This window comes from Rattus norvegicus, chromosome 1 (assembly GCF_021556685.1).
Source record: "Rattus norvegicus strain SHRSP/BbbUtx chromosome 1, alternate assembly SHRSP_T2T, whole genome shotgun sequence".
Taxonomy (NCBI): Eukaryota; Metazoa; Chordata; class Mammalia; order Rodentia; family Muridae; genus Rattus; species Rattus norvegicus.
The window spans coordinates 16,195,185-16,207,500 of record NC_141534.1 but is presented as its reverse complement, the minus strand read 5'-3'; the positions used below and the strand labels follow the sequence as shown (position 1 = coordinate 16,207,500).

General features: G+C 47.0%; 1 protein-coding gene across 12 annotated transcripts in view; it reads right to left on the bottom strand.

The window, feature by feature from the left end:
- Positions 1 to 12,316, bottom strand: part of Map7 (microtubule-associated protein 7) — a 128,261-nt gene that overhangs the window by 48,468 nt on the left and 67,477 nt on the right. For 9 of the 12 annotated variants that reach the window (XM_087655330.1, XM_087655347.1, NM_001198638.2 and 6 more), the window contains 1 exon segment: positions 69 to 167. In XM_087655330.1, the coding sequence (XP_087511456.1) occupies positions 69 to 167 (99 nt within the window). 12 annotated transcript variants of the gene reach the window in all.

The following is a 12,316-nucleotide window of genomic DNA, read 5'->3' as shown; positions in this document are numbered from 1 at the left end:
TGGTTATCAGCATGGGGCTGAAACTTTTAAATAACCCCCCATTCCGCATGTAACTGCCGGTATCATACCTGGTTTATTTCCTGAGTGGTTGCTCGTTTGTCCTGAAAGTGTGGAAGTAGGGCGGCTGGGGGCAGGTCTCTTTCCTTGTATTTTATAGCCATCAGACACTACAGAATGAGACAAAAAGAGACATTTCATTAGTTCCTTAAAATGTATTCCCAAGCACTCAGGGGCTCAACATTTACTGTATCAGGTAGGAGGCTAGAGTCAAAACTACGAAGTAGTAATAGTTATGATTCCCAAGTGTGAGGAGGGCGCTGCTCAGCGGTGACCAGTCCTGCATTAGTGATTTGCTCCAGTCCTCACCTCTCTCTGTCAGAGTTCACAGAAAACTAAGCCTTTTTGTTCTTAGACAGTAGGTATTGGGCTACCCTGTGCTTACTATGTAGCTCAGGGTGGCCTCAAACTCACTGAAAAATTTCCTGCCTGAGCTCCTGGGACCTGAGATTACAGGAAACAGTCCTTGAGCCTAGTTCTTAGAAGGTCCAAACATTAGGAATTTAAAAAATTCCACAAATGGAACCATTTGATCACCAAAAGGGAACCGAGATAAAATATGCTAGGAGGAAGGCTCTGGCCCAGGTGCAACGCTTCATTGTTCAGTGTTGGCACATATCTCTGCTCACACTTGCTGGGCAGGTGGGCCAGTCACTGGGCACTGCTCACACCTGCTGGGTAGGTGGGCTAGTCACTGGGCACCGCTCACACCTCCTGGGCAGGTGGGCTAGTCACTGGGCACCGCTCACACCTGCTGGGCAGATGGGCTAGTCACTGGGCACCGCTCACACCTGCTGGGCAGGTGGGCCAGTCACTGGGCACTGCTCACACCTGCTGGGCAGGTGGGCCAGTCACTGGGCACTGCTCACACCTGCTGAGCAGGTGGGCTAGTCACTGGGCACCGCTCACACCTGCTGGGCAGGTGGGCTAGTCAGCTGCACCCTCAGTGCAGCACAGATTGTCAGATGCAGAGAACTGTATCTACTTTTCCAGCTAAGCAAGTCCAAGCCTACAAAGTCATCAATGGCTTCTCTTTTCACTCCCTACATTTAATTCATTAGTCTTTTTGTTTTGCCTTAAAAAGCACCTGGCCGCCACTTCTGCTCATCTCTCCTCCAGGTGTCTTTGGTCACTTAATTAGTCTACTTGACCTCCAGGTCCGCTTCAGTCTGTTCATGATCTCAAGAGAATACTTCATACCCCCTCCCCTGCTCAAAACTCTGTAGCAACACCCATTACACCCAGAGTAAAACCCAAGGTCTCTACCGAAGGCTAGAAAGTAGAGTGAGTCCAGGTCTTCATGGGGTTTCACTATCCATTCAGCTTTGCTCCAAGGGAAACAACTTCCTCCAGAGTCCATCCCAGACACTGAGCCCGTACCCAAAGGCTGTTGTTACACAGATGGCAGTGGGGTCTCTAGTCAATTGTGACATCAGAGTACTCCTGAGCTATTTAAAGATGGCGCTCACCTCTCCTCTCTAGCCTACTCTGCTTAGTTGGTAGTCTTTCCCCATGGAGACCTTAAGATCATCATTTCCTTTTCCAAGGTAACAGAACAGTTATCACTATCATCACCATCACCACCACCACCACTACCATCACCATCACCAGCATCACCACCACCACCTCCACCACCACCACCACTACCATCACCATCATCACCACCACCACCATCACCACCATCACCACCTCCACCTCCACCATCACCATCACCAGCATCACCACCACCACCTCCACCACCACCACCACTACCATCACCATCATCACCACCACCACCATCACCACCTCCACCACCTCCACCTCCACCACCACCACCACCACCACCACCTCCACCTCTACCACCACCACCTCCACCACCATCACCACCATATTTAGAGAAGAGGGTTCTACTTGATAATGTGCAGAAAGACAGCCTGAAGCCTCTCTGGGAGTAAATCATTTAGTCAGTGTGGCTTTCCCTAGTCCCTACGCACTCAGGTAAACTGGCTTTCCCTCTCCTCAGAGCTTTGGGAGAAAGAAAACTTTGGTGGCAGTGATCCTGTGAGCAAGCAACAGATGTGGCAGACAAGAAAAGGCTGACAAGAAAAGGCTGAGGTTCTTAAACCTCAATCATAATAATACGAAAAGTAAATTACTTTTATTTTAATAGTACAGGGAACTTCACCAGCTAAGGACAACATGGGGTTGGAGAGGTAACCCAGGCCTAGGGTGCCTGACTTACACGTGTGAGGCCCTGAGTTTAGTTTCAGCACCCAAAACAAAACAAAAAACCAAAGAAAAATCCTTCACCTATCAAAAAATAAAGCAGACACATATCTTCAGCTTTCCAGAATGAAGAAAATGTGAACTCTTAGGGAGTGTCGCTAGGGTTACAGGTACCATGTTAAAGTTCGTCAGGAGGAAAAGAGAACTTTTTCAGATGGGTCAAGTGATGTTTCAATATTGCTTACTTCAACCTTTTCCTTGTGTTCAGATAGGAAAACTAAGACACACACCATGATGCTAAGTTTTTGCTCACCCTAAGAAACCCTGAATGATCTTCCCGCCCCCTTAAAAGCTTCATTCCGTTCGTGTCTAAATGAGCACTCTGGAGCAAGGCCAAAGGAAGACACAGACAAGATGCCTTGTGGACAGCCTGACAGTCTCTCTGAGGCACTTAGAGTGAAAACATGGAGGCAGCCAGCACTGACGGCTGCCTTCTGCTTAAAAACTGCACAGCCCCAGACAAGCTGAATAGCCGTTCCACGGTCCGCACAGCTGTGACTTCCCCGTTCCTTGCAATGGTCTCCCTGCAGAGGTCCTGGGGTTCCCACTGCTTTGCTTCGACTTTTGAGTATGTGATGGAAATGTCTTCCACAGCTTGATGTAACTGCTGACTGAGATGCTCAGTTGGTTAGCATTCACTTCCTACGGCACATTAAAAAAAGGATCTCTACCACTGAGATAAATCTAGACCCTTGAATGAAACTGAGTGTCAGGCTAGCTTTGAACTCACAACCCTCCTATTTAGCCTCCCTACTCCTGGGATTATGGGAGCAGCGCATTATGCGTGGACTTGGTTATGGGCTGTGGCCGGCAAGTTTAGAACTCAGTTCCTCCCTGCACAGGCATCCCTGTCCATCACATAGTTGGTGTCTGTGCAAGTATAGCTTTGGGGAATTAATGAGAACACATGACATCCCTTTTTTATCATAGTTGGATATTGCCAGTTTCATGTTTGAGTTTCAATATGTCTGTTGAAAACCTGAATGTAACAGGCCAGACATATATGCAATTGTTCCTCGATGCTACTCCTTCAGCTATACCTTCCAGGATTATTGTAACGTTTTGATCACAAACACCAAGTATCTAATTTTAGTTGTGTAATTCACATTATATGAAGAAATAAAGCAATTCCATAACACCTACTGCCTTAACTATTGAGACCCTTCCCTTCGTTTAACTTCGGAACCATAGTCATAAGTTTGTGTAGCGACAATAAAAGGTTATAGGAGTGAGCGCCAGATAAATACATCTTATTCCATCAGACTCAGTTTTCTTCCCTATCAAACTGTTCAGACAGTGCCCTACTAGAACAGGACACACAAGGCTGGCTGTCAAGAACAGCACTGTGAAGCCCTTGCAGCTGTGAGGGACAAGAAGCCCAGGCTACTCGGCGACAGTGTTCCCAGGGAGCAGCTGCAGCTGTAACCTTGTAAATATAACTTCCCATCTGCAGAGACTGTTGGCTCCTGTATGGCCTCAGTCTGCTAACCTGGGCCTAGTCCTGGCAGCTTCCAGCCTGAGACTCGCTGCTGGGTAAACCCGCTCTTCCTAGCTCTTCCTGAACTCTGGCCGGTCAGCCTGTCAGCTCGGCTGTTCTGACTCCAGCTCCTCATGCTGATTCAAACTGGCTTCTCTCTCGGCCTCTGAATTGCTCTGCTTGGGCTCGAACTAACGTTGGCGATGATTCTAACCTTCTGGTTCCTTCTCGGTCTCTGGCTCGTGCTGCCTTCACCTGTCTCAGTAAAACTGCCTCCTTTCCTCCTTCCTTTCTCTGTGCTCTCTTAAACAGCGTCCCCTTCCTCCTCCTTGGGAATACTCGGTTCTGTCACGCCTATCTCGGATCTGTCACTTGCCACTCAGTCAGACATCACTCTCAAACACAGTACTCCCTTCTACAGACTAACTTTCCCGTCACTGTTTGGATTAAAGGTGTGTATAGAGAGTTTGTCTGTATTCCCGCCAGAGGGATTAAAAGTCTGTGCTAAGGCTCAGTCACACCACAACCAGAGACACGATTTTTTTCAGTAAACAATTCAAAACCAAAGGCCAAGCAAGAATGTGAAGAATCCCAGAGCCACTGTCCAAACACAAGAGAACCTGGCCTTTTCTGTGTGTGCGAAATCACATGGTGATTAGTTTCAGCTGACAGCACGGTGAGACCAGAGACAAGCCTTTCGCCTCAGAATTTGTGAATCTCATCCTCTCCTGAGATAACGTATCCAATTTGTTTTGATAATTTGTTCTAAAACAGCCCAAGAAATTGCCACCTTAGTTGAACACGAAGGAGAGCTTGTCTTAGAACATTCATGGCCTGCATATGCTGTGGGAACATTAAGAAACCACCCACTTAGCTGTTTGGTTTACTGAAAGCACCCCCTTGGTTCACCTTACAGTTCCCTAGGCGCAGAACCAACAGGACTAAACTTTACACACTTTACATTCAATCAGAAAAACTTTAACGGGGGAGCTGTCTGCTTGTTTGGTTTAGACAGGGTCTCGTTGCACAGGCTGGCCCTTAGCCAGTAGACAAGGACAACCTTGAACTTCTAAATCTTCCCGCCTTCCTTCCTCAAGTACGTCAAAGGGCTGGGATTGGAGACGTGCACTACCACACTACGCAGAAAAAGGGTTTTTAAAAAGATTACTTTTTAAACACCGTGTGTATATGTTTGTGTCTATGAACACGTGAACGCAGGTGCCCAGAGTCACATGTTAACTGGCAGTGGTGAGCCACCCGACACGGGCGCCAGGCAGTGAACCTGGAGCCTCTACACTAACCACTAAGCCATCTTCCCAGCTCCCAGGAAAAAGTTTTTATCTTAAACAGGGAAAGGAATAGAAATAGAAATAGAAAATGTTGTATTTTCTATTTTTGTATTGTAGCATACACCAGGTTACCAGGCAAGCTATTGCTCCTCTGATGGAGACTTAAGTCTCCAGCAACTCTCCACACTAACGTGTTGGTGGCCACACCCATTATCCCCATCCCTAGGAATGGGGTTTGTGACTAAGCACAGCACAGACAGAGCACACAAAGGGGTGGGGGAGAGCAGGGGACGGGGTGTGTATGTGTGTGTGTGCGGGAAGATTTAGAAGTTCATGCACGAGTGTGTATGTGTGTGTGTTAAACAATGCAAACGGTTTCCAGTTTTCCTGAGAAATGATAAATCAGACATTGCAATTACTACCCAGCTAAACGTTAACAGCTGGGCAAAGTTATAGAATTAGATTTAATCAATTAAGCTCAGCCTGTAATTAGAAAAAAACTAACTTGAAAAGAGAAATTAGAATTCAACTTCATTAGACTTTGCTTAATTAAAGTGAAAGAGATTGTTTCTACTTCAGCGAGATCATAAATTCATGGAAAATCAGCAAATAGTGCCAATGTTTTCCAGACTTAGGTTTTGTAACCGCAAAGCAGAAAAAGCCCCCACACTTAAACGCAAAAGTTTAATCAAAGTAAAAGTGGGTGACTCCTGGAAATGCCCCTGAATAAACAGCAGCCATGACTTAAAACATTAGCTGGCAAAAACAGAGCAAAACCGTTTTAATCCCCAGTATCAGGCGGAAGAGTTTAGTCAGCAAGACTTCTTGCTGACTGCCAACAACTGTTCCTCTTCTGCAGTGAGTCAGTAAAACACTGTAGAAATTCTTATCAAATTTCACATGAACGTTACTGAGTGACTGGTGTGTACTGAAAGACCAATTTTATCCCAATTCATGTCACTAAGCTTTGGACTTAAATTGTGAACGTATGGGCTGGCCCATTCCCGCACCGGCCGCCTTGCTCGTTCTGCTCTCGTCCTACTCAGTCCCAACATCACAGAGGGCACACCTTACCCATGGTCCACACTCTCACACTAAAGTGATACGTTTTGCTGCAAACCCACAGGGACGTCACCGGCATCCCACATCCCACGTCCACACTTCACTTACGGCTCACTGTCGGCCAGCAGAGCCGGGCTTTGTAAATGTGTAACATTGTAAATGTGTAACATTGTAAACGTGTAACAGTTCGAACCGACTGCTGCAGCAGCTTTCAGAACCACATCGATTTACCACAGCTCAGCTCCATTCGCTCCCTCAGAAAACTGCTTCTCCCTCTTCTTAAGAAGTTTTGACTTTTACAACACAGCCGTCTTCCAATACCACCTGACATTTTAAAATAATGTTTTATATTGATTCTTTGAGGATATGATGTTTTATATTGATTCTTTGAGGATATGATAATGTTTTATATTGATTCTTTGAGGATATAATGCTTTGTGTTGATTCTTTCAGGATTTAATCGTGTTTTGTATTGATCTGTGGAGGATATAAATCAAGCAATGGGTTTTGATCATGTTCATCTTCTTCCAACTTCTCCAAGACCCATAACTTCTTACCTACCTGAGTTCACTGCCCACTCCCAGTACCACAGAGTCTTACTATGTAGCCAAGGGTATCCTGGAATTTACATTGCTGGTACAGCAGAAATAAAGGAAACATTTGGTTACCTTGAGTTTTGATGCATGATTGCCTCCTGGTCCCTTTCCCACCCCACTGTGCATTCTGTGACTTAAGCATCTCAGCTTTCTACCGGAGTCAAAGCCCCCGGTCAAGAGCACTGCCTTGGGTCCTGAGCTGGATCACTCTGGGGTTCAGTCAGATTCCTATACACACCTTGCAGTGCAGGAAACTGTCCCATGTAGATGGGGCATAAAAAGGGAGGAGCAGAGAATGGTCAGTGCTTTTCTTTGACAGTGGCTCTTATGTAATCCAGACTGGCCTCACTATGCAATTGAGGATAACCTCGAACCGCCGATCCACCCATCTCCTTCCACATTCTGGGACTGCATGTATATCCTACTGCGGTGGATCACCACAGTGCTTATGTTTGAGACTTTCTAGAAGACAACAGGCCCACGGTTCCAAGGCCAGAGAGAAGACACACTGTCCGGTTTGTCCTCAGGATTTAGAGACAGGCCTTCCCTACTGAGCAAAGCCCAACTGCAGCAGCATTCCTGCTGCCCCTGCCTCCTGAGGGTGGCTTTATAATCGTGTGGCTGCACATCTGGCTGCTTGGCTTTTTCTGGTGAGAGAAACACGACTTGAGTTTTGAGGCCCTGTCCTGTTGACAACTTCCCGCATTCACAAGGCTTCCTTCACCCACAGTATTCACCAAGAACCAGAGAGGCTGGATTTCTGCGGATCAGACGACAGAAGCTAGGGTGGCGTGAAAATCCCACTAAGAATGGACGCTCTCGCTCTTTTTACCTTTTCCACCTCTCCCTCCCTCAATTACAAGACTCAAGGTAGAGAGAAGACGAGATCATCCCAGCAAGCTGAGGATAGACAGGAAACAAACTTCTCGGTCACTTTGTCTACCACTCTTTGGCTAAGCGTGTAGCTGTCAAGCCTGTGTCAGCTGTGAACCCTGTTGGCAGGGGTTTAGTCAAAGCGAGTCTCGTTGACTCTGCCCAACTGTGCTGTTGATAGATCAACTCCTAGAATGTATACATGATGCATGGAATGCATAAGAAGCCCACTGCTCTTTCTGGACTCTCACCAATGCCTCCCTGCCCACAGAGCTCACTTGGTCACCACCTAGGTTTACTGGGAATTCAAGGGCAGCTTGGCCTACACAGTGAGTTCTAAGCCAGTTTGGGCTAGAATGTGAGAGACTCCATTTCCTCTTGTTACTAAGAATGAGGTGGGGGGGGGGTGTTGAGGCAGGGAGGGAATGAAGGAAGGAGGATAAGCAGAGGGAGAGAGGGAAGGAGGGGAAAAGAAAACGTTTTTACTGCAGAACTAAGATACTATTATGTTAATAATTGAGACATAAGCAGACCCTTCCGCTCTCTCCAGTCTTCCCGTCACAGACCTGGGACAACTGCATCTTGGGAAGAGTGATAAAGCTGTCAGCTTGGGAGGCAGAGCCCACCCAGACCACTGTGGGCAGTAGTCAGCCCAGCAGTCGCTCTGCAGGGCAGTATCAGGCTGCTGGCTCAGGGAACAGCCCTCAATCACTCGGTAAACACTGCTGGGATGGCCTGCGAGTAGCGCCGGGCAGCTCGGCTCAACTGGCCAGGACAGAGCTGGAAGGCCAAAGCACACGCTCCGGGCTGCCTCGTCAGCTGTCCTGTCTGCGTGCAGTGACAGATGGGAGGCGAGAGCTGTGCACCAGGCGTGTCCGTGCACAGCAAGTGTGCGGTGAGCGGGCAGCACTCCAGGCGCACCACCGTGCTAATGGCACTGGCTGGTCTCCCAAGGACTACAAATGGAAACAGAATGTGCTAAGTGCCCGCAGATGTGGACGCAAAGCTCTGCTGGGAGGAGTTCTGGAGAATACCCGTGCTGACTGCAGACAATGTGCCCGCCATGGAAGGCGGGCATCACGCACCAGAGCAGGAGGCAGTTTGTCCTGTGTGGCACAGGGAGGAGAAGGGCAGATTCACAGTGTGCGATCTCCCTGCTTGAAAAAGAAAAGGTCAAGTTCCTTTATAAGTGAAGGGTTATTACCTTTCCCCTTTTGTTAAAATACTGAATTTTTACTTGCTTTAAGGAGGGCGCTATACATTTTATATAGTACATATTTGCTGCTTTTCAATTTTAGGATATGAGCAAAAAATCCCCAAGTTAAGATGAACAAAGCATTACTGCGGTGAGTCAGGGCAGAGACCCAAGGACACAGTTCTGTTACACACAGGAAGGAAGCTCATCATAGCGACAAACACTGATCAAGAAGTTTGTAATTTCACTAAAACAGTAAGAACTAGAAATGTATGTACCTGCTTCCCAGGGTAGGGGGAAGCGGGTAACTTAGTGGACAGTAAGTGACTTCAGGTGAGATGCACAGGCCCTCAGAAGAAAGCTGCCCACCTCTAGGCACGGCACCGGCTTCCAGTTAGCCTTCCCCCCTTTATCAGAAACCCAGCCGGAAGGATCTCCCCCACTCTGTCCAATGAGCCAGTACAGCCAGGGCAGCTCTAGGGTGGTGTTTCCGGAAGCTGTCAAGCCTTTGTGTCACCTATGGTTCAGGTTAATGGAAGGTCCACGTCTTAAAGGCTAGTTCGCCGGCCACAGAACGATGGGGAAATGACAGAACCTTTGGAGGGCGGCCCTCACCTCACTACCGTTCATTGGAGGTACATCCTGGGGGAAGGAAACTTTAAATCCTGCCCTTTCCAGCCATGGGCCACCGCCCTGCAGTTTCCTTTGCTGCAGTGTATCTTGCCACAAGACCGAAAGCAATGGTACCAACTGATCACAGAGGAGACGGAAACCGCTGAAACTGACAAAATAAGACCTCCTTCACTTAAGTACATTACGCTGGGTGTTTTGTCAGGAGTAGCAGAATACAGACTAGGAACGATCCAATCCACCCGGGGTTCTGCATCTGTGCTGTGGTAACAAATACTTTGATTTCAGGGAAGAAGCAGACAGAGCAGACATGCTCACAGCCCAGCAACACTAAGATCAACAGTCCCCACCATCGTCTGTCGACACTTGTGTCTTTTTGGTCACTGTACTGCCACGATCTGCTGTGTCAACACAAACAGAAGTCCATGTCTGTTAGATGAGGCACATCTCTGCAAATCTCAGCAGAGTCAGTATCCCATGCTGAAGACCTGTGAGCAGGATGCCAGAAACTGTCAGAAGCTTACAGTTCCCAAGAACTCCCACCTCCCACCACAGCCAAACACTCTACTGGTTAAAAGGTCTACATTATAATGACAATCTGCCCAGTTTCTTGCCATCCCGTTCTGAGTCAAGCACAAAGCTTTAAATCAAAGTCTACAGATTCAGTGATCAAGAGGTGTCTGTTTAAAGCACTGGGTCTCTGAGAACTGCTAGAGAGGCACAGCGGAACCCGGGGAGGCTAGCCCTGCTTCCCAGGAAGGAGCCCTGGATTTTAAAAGGCTTCCAGAGCAACTGGACTGCAGAATTTAGTTTAATTTCACATTATTCATTGCTCACTAAACAGGATGGCGTCTGGGCTTCCTGAATTAAGAGCAGTTGGTGGCTTCCACCAGCCACCAAATGAGTGTACACGGCCGTAAGGCCACCCAAAGGCTTTCCACAACAGGACTTCAACGCTTCAGCAGTTTCAACTCTCTCGGAGATCTGGAAAAGCCAGTCTGGATAGCTTTTCAAGACATTAATGAAATGTATGAGTTAAAACAGAGCTACAGGGTTGGGGATTTTAGCTCAGTGGTAGAGCACTTGCCTAGGAAGCACAAGGCCCTGGGTTCTGTCCCCAGCTCCAAAAAAAAGAACCAAAACAAAACAAAAAAAAAAAAAAACAAAAAAAAAAAAACAAAAACAAAAACAAAAACAAACAAACAAACAAAAAAAAACCAAAAAAAACCACACAGAGCTACAAAGTCAATAAAAGCATAAATTAGACTTAAAGGATATCATATCGGAATGCTCGTACTACAGAACTAATTTGCCTTTCTTTATTTTAATGGTAAAATCTAGGGGCCTGTATAGTAACTGCTATGCTACCAAAGTAGCCACCATTCAACCACTTCTCTTGAGCTCTCTGAAACTATTATGAGATGGAATGAAAACATTTCCCAGCTGTAGCATGTCACTCACATTTGAAAAGTGCATCTCAGTTTTCAGGGGGGATTTAGTGAGCAAGAGAAGTGGTGGTGGTGATGATATGTTGATGATGATATTTTTCTGATGATGATGATGATGATATTTTCTGATGCTTTCCAGCCCCATCTCCTACTGAGTGACAGATACACCTCTTACACAGCCTCAGCGTCCCATGGCTTATTAGGCCGTGAAAACCTCTGAAGAGAGGAGACAGTGCGCCTGCAGCAGGGCCCGTGTCGCTCTGCCCCTCTGAACATGTCTCTTTCCCAGGGTACAGATAAACATACTAGTTCTTATAAAACTTGGAGCCAAACCCACTTTGAAGCCAAACCATTTTAAAATAAATAACGTTGGAGTACAATCTCTACGTCTATAAAGGGTACATAGTTTCTTTTCAATTTAAGTTTTTAAGGTTTATTTTATGTGCCCGACTGTTTTGCCTGCAAATGCACCATGTGCACACCTGGTGTCTGTGGAGTTGAAAAGAGAGGGCACTGGATCCCTGGAACTGGAGTTACATATGGTCATGAGCCACTGTGTGGGTGCTGGGAACTGGATCCAGGTCCCCGGTGAGAAGCGCCAGTACTCGGAGCTATGGAGCCTTCTTCCTAACCCCTCCAAGATTTTAACTGTGGTAGCGTATACATTAATACAATTCATCATCTTAGCCATTTTTAAGCAGAGTTCACAGGCTGGGTATTGGTTTAAGTCTGTTCGTTAGTAACTTCCACATGTCTTCATGATCTTTATCTTACAGAACACACTGCACACTGACTGGATACATTCCAGTCCTTTCTACCACAGACCCCAGGCAAGGGCTCTTGTGCCTTACGTTCTTATGGTTTTAAGCTAAAACGTGTTAGTCTGTGTGCTGTCACTATTAGGAAATACCCAACATAAAGATAACTTGTAAAGAGAGAAGGCTGATGGCCCATGGCTGTGGGGTTGCTGACCTAAGATTAATGACCTTACTGCCCTGTCTGTCATCTGACAGGTCCACATTATCACGGGGTGACTGCAAAGCCCAGAAAAACTGCTTATATCATGGACCGTGAAGCAAGAGAAAGGCCACCTTCAAGGCCATGCCTCTCCAGTGACCTAAGGTCTTCCTATGAGGCCCCAGGACCTAAAGGTACCACCCTGGGTGCTTCGTACTGTAAAGGTTAAAGAACACAGAGGTGTGGGCTGCTCTTGGGGTAGGGGTGGGAGTCTTATATTCAAAGCTGGAACGCAAGGGTACATCGCTGTAAAAAGAACCGTGCAGCATGTCTCTTCATGACTCATAGGCTGTCCATGCTGTAACTTATGGGACTGTCTGTTTATTTACTTTCTACTTTTGAGGCAAGGCTATGCGATATAGTTCAGGCTGGCCCAAACTTGAGCTGTTCTTCCTTAGCTGCCAAGT